Source organism: Jaculus jaculus, chromosome 12 (assembly GCF_020740685.1).
Source record: "Jaculus jaculus isolate mJacJac1 chromosome 12, mJacJac1.mat.Y.cur, whole genome shotgun sequence".
Lineage (NCBI taxonomy): Eukaryota > Metazoa > Chordata > Mammalia > Rodentia > Dipodidae > Jaculus > Jaculus jaculus.
The window spans coordinates 16963743-16977332 of record NC_059113.1 but is presented as its reverse complement, the minus strand read 5'-3'; the positions used below and the strand labels follow the sequence as shown (position 1 = coordinate 16977332).

At 50.0% G+C, this 13590-nt stretch overlaps 1 protein-coding gene across 2 annotated transcripts in view; it reads right to left on the bottom strand.

The window, feature by feature from the left end:
- Window positions 1-230: 230 nt before the first annotated feature.
- The window catches only part of Dpysl2 (dihydropyrimidinase like 2), a 150672-nt gene continuing 137312 nt past the window's right edge, over window positions 231-13590 (bottom strand). For both annotated transcript variants that reach the window (XM_004665832.2, XM_004665833.2), the window contains exons 9-14: window positions 13092-13248; window positions 12642-12783; window positions 9962-10132; window positions 4656-4835; window positions 3695-3860; window positions 231-1787 (exon numbers count right to left, since the gene is read on the bottom strand). In XM_004665832.2, coding sequence (XP_004665889.1) covers window positions 1696-1787; window positions 3695-3860; window positions 4656-4835; window positions 9962-10132; window positions 12642-12783; window positions 13092-13248 — 908 coding nt within the window. In that variant the 3' untranslated portion in view covers window positions 231-1695. The remainder of the gene's footprint in view (window positions 1788-3694; window positions 3861-4655; window positions 4836-9961; window positions 10133-12641; window positions 12784-13091; window positions 13249-13590) is intronic.

The following is a 13590-nucleotide window of genomic DNA, read 5'->3' as shown; positions in this document are numbered from 1 at the left end:
AAGGACCTGTAAACACGTTTGGAAGGCTATCAGCAAGGACAGGAGCCAACTAGTGAACACGGGCCACATGACAAGAAGCGGGCAGGCTATGGATATGAGGTGACGTGGTCTCTAAGAAGTGACATGTGATCTCTGGGGGGGGGGGGGGACACTCGTTATCAAGGTTTAAGCTTTCTTCCCCACAACAGCCCCTGATATGACATACTGTTCTTAAAACTGGAATTTTCCTCATGTAAAGTAAAACAGATTGGAAGTCCAATTTTTCAAGTTTTTTTTTTCTTTCTTTCTTTCTGAGTTTATAAGGCCTCCCTAGATCATGTTAGACATTTGGAAATAACTGGACAGAAAACAAAAATGTCCCCCTCCCGCCCACTGAAGAGCTCCAGTGTGTTCTAGAACGACCCCCAACCAGGAAAAAGCGGACTCTGGCAGACTCCCCTTGAAGAAACCCTCCCCAGCTGGTAGATGGCTAGAAGCTGGCTGCTTGCTGCAGAGGGGCCCGAAGGCCACACTTAAAGGTTCTACCATGTCTTTAAGCTGTCAGAATTGCCTGGTAACGCTGTCACCAGCCTTATCCTTCCGTGTCTCTCTGCTGGGTGGCTCCACTCTGGGCCCACAGGTGACAATATGGGTGATATAATTCCAGGTCATCTCTATTCCAGGCAAGAATCTCAAACTCAGACACACCCCCTAGTAACGGTGAGCGGGTAGCACCAATCTTACGGGGATCAAAATAACACGTGACCTGGGTGCGAGGAGAAAACTGGGGCCCTCCTAGGCGGACTGTGACTGAAGCCAAACGGTACACTTGGTGATAACAGACGAGAGGGCAAGGGGAGAAAAACACCGTCTCAGAGAAACTCGAGAAAAGAGACGGGCACCTGGAAATACACAAAAAGGCAGAAGGCCACAGACAGAGCTGACATGTGGAGGGCGGTGAGGAGAATTCTCAAAAGGTCTCGTCTGCTGCAAAATCCAGGCCAAAGAAGAAAACCTGACCTCCTCAACAGCTGACCCAGAATGTGCCAGGATGGTGATGTGGACACTGGGGGCCTCTCGGGAGGAGGCACTCTGCCAGCCCCCGCCCCCCGACCCCCGGTTAGCATGATGGTTACATAATTGCATCATTAGGATGTCCAGTTCAAGCCCCATGGATTAATATTGAATTAGACTTTCCAATTTAGTATTTGAAAAAAAAAAAAAAAAAAACTCTCCCACCCCTGCCCCTCCCCAGCCCCACAAAGAAAAACCCTTATAAAAAAATTTAAAAAGAAAACAAGAAAGGCAGCTCTGGGTAATTCACTGTATCTTTCTCATGGCGAGGAAAAACGCTGAGCGCGCAGCTCGGGGGGCCGCTCGGGGCGCCCTGGCCGGGATCTGGGTCGCGGCGCATGTCTGTGTGTTGGGTGCAGCTCCGTGTGGGGTGGGTGTCTAGGCTTGGGTGTGTGGCGTTCGTGGATGTGCAGGGACTTGGGTGAGCCGATTCAGGAACTCCAAGGGAGATGAATGGGAGTGCGGGGGGTGGGGGGGGGGCCCAAGAGGGAGCCCCAGGAACTGGCTGCCCACAGCAACTATCACAGGCTCTTAAAAAGAAACAAAAGTAATAATAATGGAAGGAAGGAAGGAAGGAAGTCTCAGAATGTCCTCAGGTGTCCCATCCCCCATCCCCAAGTGGCCTTGCAAGGCCCAGGGGCTCTAGCCCAGGCTGGTGATGTTGGCACGGCCACCAGGGGGCGCCACGATGCGCTGGGTGGTGCGGCGGGGGATGTTGTCATCGATCTGGGCACCTGCAGGGAAGAGGAAAGGAAGGGGTGAGGGTTGCCTGTCCCAAGCTCGGTAACGCAGCTCAGGGGAAGGGGCCAGGGACATCCCTGAATCACCCCTTTCTCCAAGCCTCACGAAAGGCTCAAACTTGGGAAGCACAGGGCCCCTCGGGCAGTCTGTGGATCATTCGGGGCACAAGAAGCCCCCGCAGGAGCTGGGCTGGACCTCTCACTGGGGACGTACAACTCCAGGCAAGGCTCCCTCTTTCCACACGCATCCTGTCTCCGTCCCTACAGTCAAAGCGGAGTGTGGCTTTTGTGAGGGCCCATTCCTCTCCCTAACCCTACACGTACAGGGAGGAAGAGAGTGAGGGTGGGCCAGGAGGAGCAGCTCTACTCCAAAGCCCCCAAACCTAAAACACGCCAAAGCCTGACACTTCCCGAGGACCTCCTGCATGATTCCACGAGTGGAAAATGCCACTGCTGACCTCAAATAAAAATAAAAAAAAATAAAATAAAAAATAGGTGCTGGCCAAACACAAGCCCACTAAAAAATACTGTAGGAAATCATTTCGGACTCTGTGTGTGTGTGTGTGTGTGTGTGTGTGTGTGTGTGTGTCTACCAGATGCTTCAGGAAACACAAAAGCATTCCATGTTTGGGCATGGGTCTTATCCCAAAAAGATTTCATTATGTAATGCAAATGTTCCAACAATTTCTTTTTTAAATCTAAAACACCTCCGGGTCCCAGTCCTTTCAGATAAAGGCCCCGTATCTTCTCAATGTTCCTCTGAGATCCAGACCCCATATACATCGTCACAAAAGGAAACCCTGAACTGGGAGGGGATTATGATCAAAGTACATTACGGTCATGTATGAAAACTGTCAATAAAAACTTTTTTAATTAAAAAAAAAAACAGCTTCAAACCTTGGGAAAGTGGTAATCTACCTATGGTATAAATGGTACTTTGTACATACACTCCAAAAGAACTGACAAGAAAAAGAAGAAATCTCTCTTGGAATAGGTACAGGATTCTGGGTGTCTATCTGTGACTGGGGTGTGTGTGGGGGGAGGGCTAGAAGATTGGAAGTCCTGTCAAGTTCCAAATGGAAGAGAGGAAGGAAGTTTCCAGATGGAAACTAAATTCTGTTCCTCTCACCCAGGAAGCATCACATCTTTTGTCCCAGCAGATGTCTCTCATATGTCAGTGGCTCAGCCCTGTACATGAACCTGAACTCACAAAATCAGCAACAAGCACCGATCAGGGGACTGAGGCACAGTGGGTGTGAGCTAAGAGGTGGGGCTGCTGAAACCCCCGACTCCACACACTCAGCTACCACAGCCCCTTTTTACCATGGACACGCTGGGGTGCAAACTACTGGTGCAGGCTGTTAGGTGTCTGTGGTGGTTTGAATGTACGTCCCCCATAGACTCGGGTATTTTTTTTTAAGGTTAAACTTTCTGCTGAGCAGGGGCATGTCACTGGGGCCAGATCTGAATTCCAGCCCAAGGGGGCAGAGAGCAGACTGTGTCCTGGCAGGGTCTGTGTGCAACGGCGTTTGGCTTGCTAAAGTTTTGCTCCCTGCTTGGAGGTATGGAAGTAGCTTCTCCCACCACTGATGAAACTTCTCCTGAATCTGTACACTGAAATACACCCATTTCTCCCACATGCTGGGTCTGGTTTGGATGTTCGTCCCAGCACAGCGTGGAGCTGTCTATGACAATGTCACATGCAGGATGAGAGTCACGGCATTGTGAGTGACATGAACTGACTTCAAGATTCAGAACTCCAGCTGCCATTAACAGACACTTATCAGGTGAATGCAGCGTTTCCCCATTTCTGCCCTTTTTAATGGAGCAACCGCAGCCTCAGCACCCCCAGCAAACTAGCTCGGTAGAGCTGGTCCAAACCCACCCTGCCCCAGCTATACCAGACAAGCTGAATCCAGACTGGTGCAGGTTCCGGACAGGCGGCGCCTGCTGCTTGGCAGGGGACGTCTTGGCAGAGGACGCTGGAGTGACCGTCTTGGGAGTCACAGACACCTCGCACACGGGCCCATCATACAGGCCGCGGGGGACCCCTCTCAGCTCAGCCAGCTGCAACACACAAGCGTCCCGTGACTCAGGTTACGCTCAGAGGGCCTCCCCAGCACCCTCCCGGGGGGGGGGGGGCGGTTGGGGTGCAGGAGGAGCTACAGCCAGGTGAGCCTGTGATGCCCAGGACGGGAGCACTCCTTGCGGGCAGATACCACAAGCACCCCTGGGAGACCCGCCCCACATCTCCAGGCCGAAGCTCCAGCGTGGGTCCCCAGCAACTGGATACTCAACAGGAGTGACATTTCTTACAAATTTTCCCCAGGGCCTTCATTTTCAGACCCTGTAAGAATTCTCTAAACATGTTATGAGGAGGTTCTGGTAGGATTGAGATCTGCCCCAAACTGTCTTCCCAATCTCAACTCTGATAACTTTACAGCCGTAAGAGTCACAGTCCCCAGGTGCCCGCTGTGGGCTCTCACCCATGCCCTGAACACACTGCGCTGTCCACGCCCGTGACAGTCCCTCCACCCAGTTCCTTTATCTCCATTCACTGACTTGATAAACTCTTACTTAACCTTCAAAACCCAACTCAAAAAGCCTTCTCCCATGACACCTTCCTCCACAACTACGGCAGTGGCTCCCTCCTCGGGACCCGCACTCCATACCTGGCATCACTACATTGGCCAGCTTACCAGGCTCCTGCACCGGAATGTTACATTTCAGGACTAAAAACTCAGGTCTTCCTTTACCCCTGAACCTCCCCCACCTCAGCATTCTCACTCTAAGTATTTAAGTGCTTGCAAAGTTGAATTTAACTCACACATTTAACAGATTATTACCAACAAAACCACTCACCCTGCTCCTTGCCTTGATACGCTTGTATACAAAGTCAGGGAAGGGCTTCCGGGGGATGTAGCGCCCGGAGCCTTCAGTGACATGAAGTGTGCCATCTTCCAGAACGATCTTACCCTGGCTGATAACAACCAGAGGGGAGCCACGGCAGTCCATGCCTTCGAAGATGTTGTACTCGAGAGCCTGAGGTGAAGAGGAAAATCACCCTCAAGGAAGGTACTGTGCCCAGGCTGGACTGAATCAGTCTAGCGGGGCCCTCAAGGGAGGCCCCTCAGATGTGGGGTCTTATCTCCACTGCCCAGCCCACAGGGACCCTCAAGCTCTGACTCACTGCCCCTTCCAGAATGTGGACTCATCTTTCTTTAATCTCAAAGTGTGGAAGAACAGACTAGAGTGGGCAGAGTGCATGTAATCGCTACACCCCTTTAAATCAAATGATTCCAGCTAGGACCTATAGAGCAGCTCCGTAAGCCCAACTACCCAGAAGACTGAAGAAGGATGATCACAAGTTCAAGTCCAGCCTGGGTAACTTAATAAGACCCTACCTCAAAATACAAAAAATGGTGGGCTGAACAGATGGCTCAGCAGTTAAGTGTGATTCCTACACAAACAAGAGGGCCTGAGCCTATTTCAAACTCCGGATCTCACATAAAACAGCTGAGCATGACTACACGCATCTATAACCCCAGTCCCACAAAAGGAAGCAGAGACCAGGGAATTGCCTGGGCTCATGGAGGGCGGGGGGGAAGCTTCCATATCAGTAAGAGACTGAGGCTCAAATAAGAACAGGCAGAGCCTGGGCGCGGTGGCGCACACCTTTAATCCCAGTTCTCGGAAGGCAGAGTAGGAGGATCACTGTGAGTTCTAGGCCACCCTGAGACTATATAGTGAATTCCAGGTCAGCCTCAGCTAGAGTGGGACACCCTGACGTTCTACTTAAGTCTCTGCAGATGAGGGACCCCAACTGCAGGTGACCACACAGGGGCTGCGAAGGCGCATGCAGAAACAGACATCACACATACAACACACCACACACACACGTACAGCACACAGAAAAATTAAAAATGGGCTGGAGATGCAGCTCAGTGGTAGAACTCTGGTCTAGCACACAAGTGCCCTGTTTCAATCCCCAATACTACAAAGTTGGGGGGCATGGAGAGAAGAGAAGGCAGGGGAGTGGAAAATAAGAAGGGGAAGGGAAGGGAGTGGAAGGAAGAGGAGGAGAGGAGAGGAGAAGAGAGGAAATTCCTTCTCCCAGCAATGACTTTGTTCCCACAAACTCAAGCCCTGTCCAGGCTGAATTTCCAAAGCAACCTTTGAACAAGCTCTATCATGCTACTTGCTACCCAGCAGACAGCCATAACACGATCCCTAATTTGTCGCCTCGCTGTTTCCTGTTCTTTACAAGTACGGTTCAAGGCCCTGGCACCCAACGCTTTGAACAACCACCACATAGTCTAGCAGCTTAGGAAGGAGCCCCGGAATGGCATTGGGGCCATCTTCCACTTTTACAATATGGAGGGAATTAGTGCGATGACTAAGTTGTTTAAAACTGAGATGTCCTTAATTTCAGCTCTCGGGAGGCAGAGGTAGGAGGATCACTGTGAGTTCAAGGCCAGCCTGAGACTACATCATGAATTGCAGGTCAGCCTGGGCTACAGCAAGATCCTATCTCTAAAAACAAAATAAATAAGTAAAAGCCTGACACAGGCAAGTTTGAGATCCCAGTGCAGGGCGCTCAGGTCACACCTCCTGTCCATCAGGGAGGCTAGCGGCTTAGGTATCACTAGTTTTAACCTCCACTCAAAAATCCCAGCAGAGGCTTAGCAACAGAACTACAGATACCAGCTAAGTTCTCCAAACTGAAGCCAGACCCGGACAGAGCCTTCTGCTGCGCCCACCCCCAGCAGGTCAATGCCACACAGGCACGCACAGTGCCAGCCCCTTAGAGCTCCTTACGCAAGTGCTGGGCTGCTAAAGCTTGGCTGAGCCATCCTGTGGGGGAGGAGGAAAAGGTTGGCATAAGTATGGAATCGAGTGAGCTCCCAAGATCCATCTGTACCACCCTGGCACCCGAGCCTGGGCGGCATACGCAATCTGGTGGGGAAGCACGAACAATTTTAGCTTCTAATTCTGGCTCAACCGCAAAATCGCCATGTAACATTAGACTGGTCACTTAAGCTCTCGGCACCCCCGTTTATTTATCTTCCCACTTGGGATAATCGCACAGGACCCTTTACTGAGACCGTCAAATGAAAGAGTGAGTGGGAATGTGAAGTTGGATGTGCACGAACACAGAGGTTTCCCCTAAGGAAGTCTCTGGGGACCCCAAGACATGATGGTCTGAGCTTAAGCCGGAACCAGGATGCTAAAGCGATGCGGAGCCATCCCACGGGGCGGGGGGAGGTGGGCAAGGCCAGCATAAATATGGAGTCAAGTGGCTTTCCAAGAATCACCTACCATCTTGGCACCCACAGGTGCCACAGAAACTGGAGATGAGCCCAATAGGCCACACCCAAGCCCTTCTGTCCAAGAGAGAAGATCTGCACTGGCAAAGGGCCCAGGCCTGTCCTAGAGATGCCAGAAACCTGTCTTGAAGTGCTGTCGTGGCACTTGGGTAGGGACCATCCTTGCTGTCCCAAGCTCTCTGCTGTGGGCAATATGAAATTATATTCCCTAAGCAGCCACTGTCCACCGAACAGCCTCTTCATTGGCTATCTGTTAAGAGCTCACTTCAAGATTCAAGTGAGGGGGGCTGGGAGTTGACTCAGGAGTTAGAGGTGCTCGCCATAGAAGCCGCAGGCCAGATGGCCAAAACCCACATAAAGACACGCACACAACAGCAAACAGCAAGAGAGACCCAGTCTCAAGGGGAAGATGAGGACTAGTAGCCCAAGGTTGTCCTCTGACCTCCACACACACGGCACAGCAAGTGCACACCCTTTCTCACACACACACACACACACACAGATTCAGGTGAGTCGCATTTTGGAGAATTTGAGACTTGGAATTTTCAGATTAGGAGTGCTTGAATGCTTGCTGAAGCATATGCACGTACTGCAATGTCTGAAAATTTCTGAAATCTAAACGCTTCTAATTCCAAGCATTTTGGATAAGGAACACTCACCCTGCATTACCTTTATTTTATTTTATTTTATTTGGTTTTTCGAGGTAGGGACTCACTCTGGTCCAGGCTGACCTGGAATTAACTCTGTAGTCTCAGGGTGGCCTTGAACTCACGGCGATCCTCCTACCTCTGCCTCCTGAGTGCTGGGATTAAAGGCGTGCGCCACCATGCCGGACACCTTTATTTTTTTTTTTAATATTTTTTGTTCATTTTTTATTTATTTATTTGAGAGCGACAGACACAGGGAGAAAGACAGATAGAGGGAGAGAGAGAGAATGGGCGCGCCAGGGCTTCCAGCCACTGCAAACGAACTCCAGACACGTGCGCCCCCTTGTGCATCTGGCTAACGTGGGACCTGGGGAACCAAGCCTTGAACCGGGGTCCTTAGGCTTCACAGGCAAGCGCTTAACCACTAAGCCGTCTCTCCAGCCCAATTTTTTAACATTTATTTATTAGAGTCAGAGAGGAGGAGAAAGACAGAGAGAGACGATGTGCATGCCAGGGCCTCTAGCCACTACCAATGAACTCCAGATGCATGTGCCATCGTGTGCATCTGGCTTACACGGGATCTGGAGAGTCAAACCTGGGTCCGTAGGCTTCTCAGGCAAGCACCAGAACTGCTAAGCCATCTCTCCAGGCCTTGCATTACCTTTAAACTGACTTCTCATGGAATCATGGATTCATGAGTTGGTACTGAATTCCACTCATAAGATGGTCGTACACCACTGTCAAGTGTTTTTTAAGGAGGATGTTGAAAAGTTAAAGGGACGAGTAACCGATGTGCTTCATCGTAGGCTCGTCCTGCAAGAACGCTTACATAGAAGAACCACTTCTTAAACCTATGGCTCACGTTAAATAAGATAGAATGACTTGAGGCAAAAACAAAAAAACAAAAAAAAACAAACAAACCAGAGGTTCATGTAAGGTGATAACAAAATACTTCTGGCCTGACTTGGAGATGCAAACCTGTAATTCTAACACTCAGGAAGCTGAGACAGGAGGATTGTGAGTTTGAGCCCAGCCTAGGCTACAAAGTGAAACCCTGCGTCAAAAAAATAAAAATAAAAATCAAACTCTCCTGCCCCAGGCTCTCCCTGTTCCATGCTCCATCAATGTGTGTGTGTGTGTGTGTGTGTACACACACATATAATGTTGTCTGAAGACTCCATGGGAGCTAACACCCCTGCTCCCTGCTTCAGACCCCACAGATTCACAGGACACCTAGCACCTCACCAAACCACTGGCTCTCAGCAGAAGAGATAAGATGCTCACACACAGCACATCCCCAAACTCCACATTCAAGATCTCTTCCAACCAGCAGTCCCTAACTGTGACCAACTGCCTGAGGCATTCCTTCTGCGGGGGAAGAAGTGAAAGTTGGCCGGTTCCTTGGGGTAAGAAGCCATGCATGCTGTCCGCTTCTGAACAGCAACACTGGCCTATGAAAACAGTGACGTATGAAATACAACAGTGGGAAAAAAAAAAATTCTAATAGGCAAGACAAAAATAACTAAAAAGAAAAATGAGAGAGAAAGAAAACAGAGGCATCTGGGCATCTCAAGGTGAACATGTGGCTATTCTATTTAGGTCCCTTGTACTATAAGACACACCACAAGAGATGCTCAGGGCTGGGGAGAAGGTGCAATCAGAGATGGACTGAGGCTTGCTGACTGGCTACTCTAGCTGAACCAGTGAGCTCCGGGTTCAGGGGGAGACTTTGTCTCAATACATACTGTGTAGAACCACAGACAAGAGATACCCAACATCGACCTCTTGCCTCCACACACAGCACACATAGACAAATACACACACACACACAAACACGCATGCACACACTCATGCATACACACACGCGCACACACAAATACGTGGGCGTGCACACATGCACACGCACGCACACACAACACAGCTTCTGCTCAAGCATGAACACAGAATGGCACCTGGCTCCTACGAGCTTCTGGAGTCCCAATGTCACTCTGCACACCGTGGAGGTCTAAGGACAGAGGCCGTGGCCGTTTCCCCTCCCCACCCCCAGGAAACTGTGGATGACAAAATAGCCCAAGGAAAAATTTCATTCATATCCCAGCAAGTTCCTTTTGGAAATCCCGGCCCTGTCCCTTCCTGCCTGTCTGGGTGGGTGCCCGCAGCCCCCGCGGATTCATGGGTGGCGGGCAGGCCTTACGCTGTTGTGAGTCTTGGCAGAGATGGTCTTGACGCTATCGGGGTCCCAGATGACGAGGTCCGCATCAGAACCCACAGCGATGCGGCCTTTCCGAGGGTAAAGATTGAAGACTTTGGCCGCGTTAGTGCTGGTCACAGCCACAAACTGGTTCTCGTCCATCTTCCCAGTGACCTGAGGGGCACGGCACATGTGAACACACAAACGCAACAAGGACAGGTCAGAAAGCTGAGGTGGACCACACCTAGCAGTGAGGGAACGCCCATCGATACACACAATGGGGTGTCCCTCTCAACCAAGGACGGACATAAATATGGGCTTCTGGTCAACCAACATCCAGCGGTCCCTGGTATACAGTAGGGGCCAATCACAGTTCCTCAAGGCGCCAATTCCCATACCCTGTCTAAACTGAGTACTATACTATGAGTAAAGGACAGAGTGTGCAGAAAGAGCGGGGGAAGAGGGAATCAAGATGGCCAAAAAGCACGCACACAAATTCATTCCAGGGCTGGGAAGAGAGCTCTGTGGGCAAGGCGCTTGCCTCGCAAGAATGAGGACCCGTGTTTAATCCCCAGAACCCACGTAAAAAGAGCTGGGCATGTGATGTACACTCGTAATCCCAGCACTGTGTGAGAAGGAGACGGGGACATCCCTGAAGCTCACTGGCCAGCCAGTCTACCCTATTCGGCAAGTTCGAGGCCGGTGAGAGACTGGCAGGTAGTTCCCAAGAGGAGTGGCATCGCAGGTGGTCCTGCACACTCTGCATGTGCCCCACACATGAACACCCACCCACACACATGTACATGTAATTTTTTTTTTGTCAATTCACCTAATCGATAACTATAGAAATTCAACATCAAACAAGACTCAAGATTCACTTATCCAGTGAGCAGCGCTTCGGGGTTTTGCTCATCTGGATTAGCGAACAACGCTGGGGACCATCACACATAAGTGGTATATCAGATGTGGTTACAGCCTTAAACAATACGTCCTTTAACCCAGCAACATCATGTCTAGAAACTTCTCCTGCCTGCACAATTGAATTGTGCTGGCATCTACATGGATTCTCATCTAGTTGAAAAAAAAAAATCATTCATTATAAAGATGTTCAGCCAAAAAATTATAAAGGACTGACTGACTGGCATAAGGAGAGAATAGTCTGCTATTTTAAAAAAGATTTCTTAGCTGGGCGTGGTGGCGCACGCCTTTAATCCCAGCATTTGGGAGGCTGAGGTAGGAGGATCACTGTGAGTTCGAGGCCACCCTGAGACTACAGAGTGAATTCCAGGTCAGCTTGGACTAGAGTGAAAAACAAAAACAAAAACAAACAAAAAAAAGATTTCTTGGGACTGGAGAGATGGCTCTCAGCCATTAAAAGCATTTACTTGCAAAGCCTCACAGCCCAGGTTCAATTCCCCAGTACCTATGTAAGCCAGATGCACAAAGTGGCACACTGGAGGTTGTTTGCAGTGGCAAGATGCCACTGGTGTATCCATTCTTTCTCTCTCTCTCTGCTTACAAATAAGTATTTTTAAAAATTAAAACAAGGAGCCGGGCATGGTGGCGCACACCTTTAATTCCAGAACTCAGACAGAGGTAGGAGGATCGTCATGAGTTTGAGGCCACCCTGAGACTACATAGTGAATTCCAGGTCAGCCTGGAGCGAGACCCCACCTTGAAAAAAAAAAAATTAAAACAAGGGCTAGAGAGAATGCTTACTGGTTAAGGAGCTTGCCTGCAAAGCTAAAGGATCTCCGGTCAATTCTCCAGGACCCACGTAAGCCAGATGCACAAGGGGATGCGTGTGTCTGGAGTTTGTCTGCAGTGACTGGAAGCCCTGGTGTGCCCATTCTCTCCCTCTCTGTGTCTCTCTCTGCCTCTTTCTCTCTCTCAAATAAGTAAATAAAATATATTTTTAAAAATTAAAACAAAATAAGTTCTTCAAATGTATTTAAGGATGAAGACTTTCATCCTTAAGAATTTTTGCCAGATGTGGTGGCACATGCCTTTAATCCAAGCACTTAGGAGGTTGAGGTAGGAGAATCATCATGAATTCAAAGCCACTCTGAGACTAGTGAATCCCAGGTCAGCTTGGGTTAGAGTGAGAGCCTACCTTGAGAAAAAAAAAATTAGGGCTGGAGAGGCGGCTCGGCAGTTAAAGGCCTTTGCTGGCAAAGCCTGATGTCCCAGATTCAAGTGCCCAGTGTCCATGTAAAGCCAGATACACAAAGTGGCACATGTATCTGGAGTTTATTTGCAGCACCAGGAGGCCCTGGGAAAATCATACTCTCTCTCAACTACATAAATATTTTTTTTAAAATAGAATTTTTAAAAGCAGGATTTGCATACTCATACCATACGTTTGTGTATTTGTATAACAGCAAAAACCAAAAAATATGGCCACATGTGGTGGCACATGCCTTTAATCCCAGCACTTGGGAGGCAGAGGTAGGAGTATCACCATAAGTTCGAGGCCACCCTGAGACTACATAGTGAATTCCAGGTCAGCCTGGGCTACACAGAGTAAGAGCCTACCTCGAACAAATATGTAATATTTAGAAAAAAAGTAATATTGCCTCACAAGAACTGGCTTCTAGAAGAATGTTCTCAACTGGCATTTCAAGGCCAACGTGAGTCCCACATCCACAGATGAAGAGGCGGGAATGCCTGCACCGCCCCTTACCACAGCCTTGTCCCAGATGACGGACATCCGCTCCTCCGTGCCGTTGGTGCCCTCAGGAATCAGGGTGAAGTTGTCCTTCCCCACGGCCTTCTGGGCGGTGTTGAAGGTACAGTGGGCGCTGCCCGTGACCTGGAGGTCTCCACTGGGAGGAAAACAGGACACAGTTTTGTTGCAACGCTGAGCACCTCAGTCTGGTTTGTGAAGTGTTTTGTGGGTAATGTTGCACCAAGCCATGCCCAGGTCCTTCTGGCACCCCATTTGGTACCTCATTTAGCCCCTTTGGTTGACTGCCCCCCAGGTTCTATTTTGGGAACTCCTACCTGGGATGGTGACAGAATAATTCTTTATTCTCATTTTTGTGATCTCAGTTTGGCGAGTAAAAATCTATTTCAAGTCCGCTCCCAGCCACCAGGGGAAAATGAACGGTGTGAACCAGTCCCCAGGACTCACCAGGACAGCAATGAGTTGAGAAAGTCTGGAGTGGTCGGGTCAGGACTCAGGGGTGGGGAGGTGACGAAGGCAGCCGCCTTGGCCCAATTCTTGCTCCAGTAGTGGGAGCCATCGGTCCCCAAGCTGGCAGTGATAGGCTCACCGTACACCACCGTTCCTGGGGAACAATGAATACGTGGCTCAGTCCAGCACACCATGGACCAGAGGTCACCCTTAGCAGACATTACCAAACGTATGCCAGTGTTCTTACCGTCCCCTCCATGGGGACGCAGACTCCTCTCACAAGTGAGATCATCAAGATCACCGGGGGTCAAGTCCCAGGCAGCCAAGGCCATCCAACAGGCAAGTGCTCCCTAAGATTTCCTGTGGCACTGCTCTGAGGACTCACAGCTCTATCAGGAGCTGATACCAATCACCCTGCCAGCGTCCACCTCCCGCGCCACCGATCCCCAGTGTAGATGGCTACCAACCAGCCCGTCCTCAGAGACATCCAGACTTT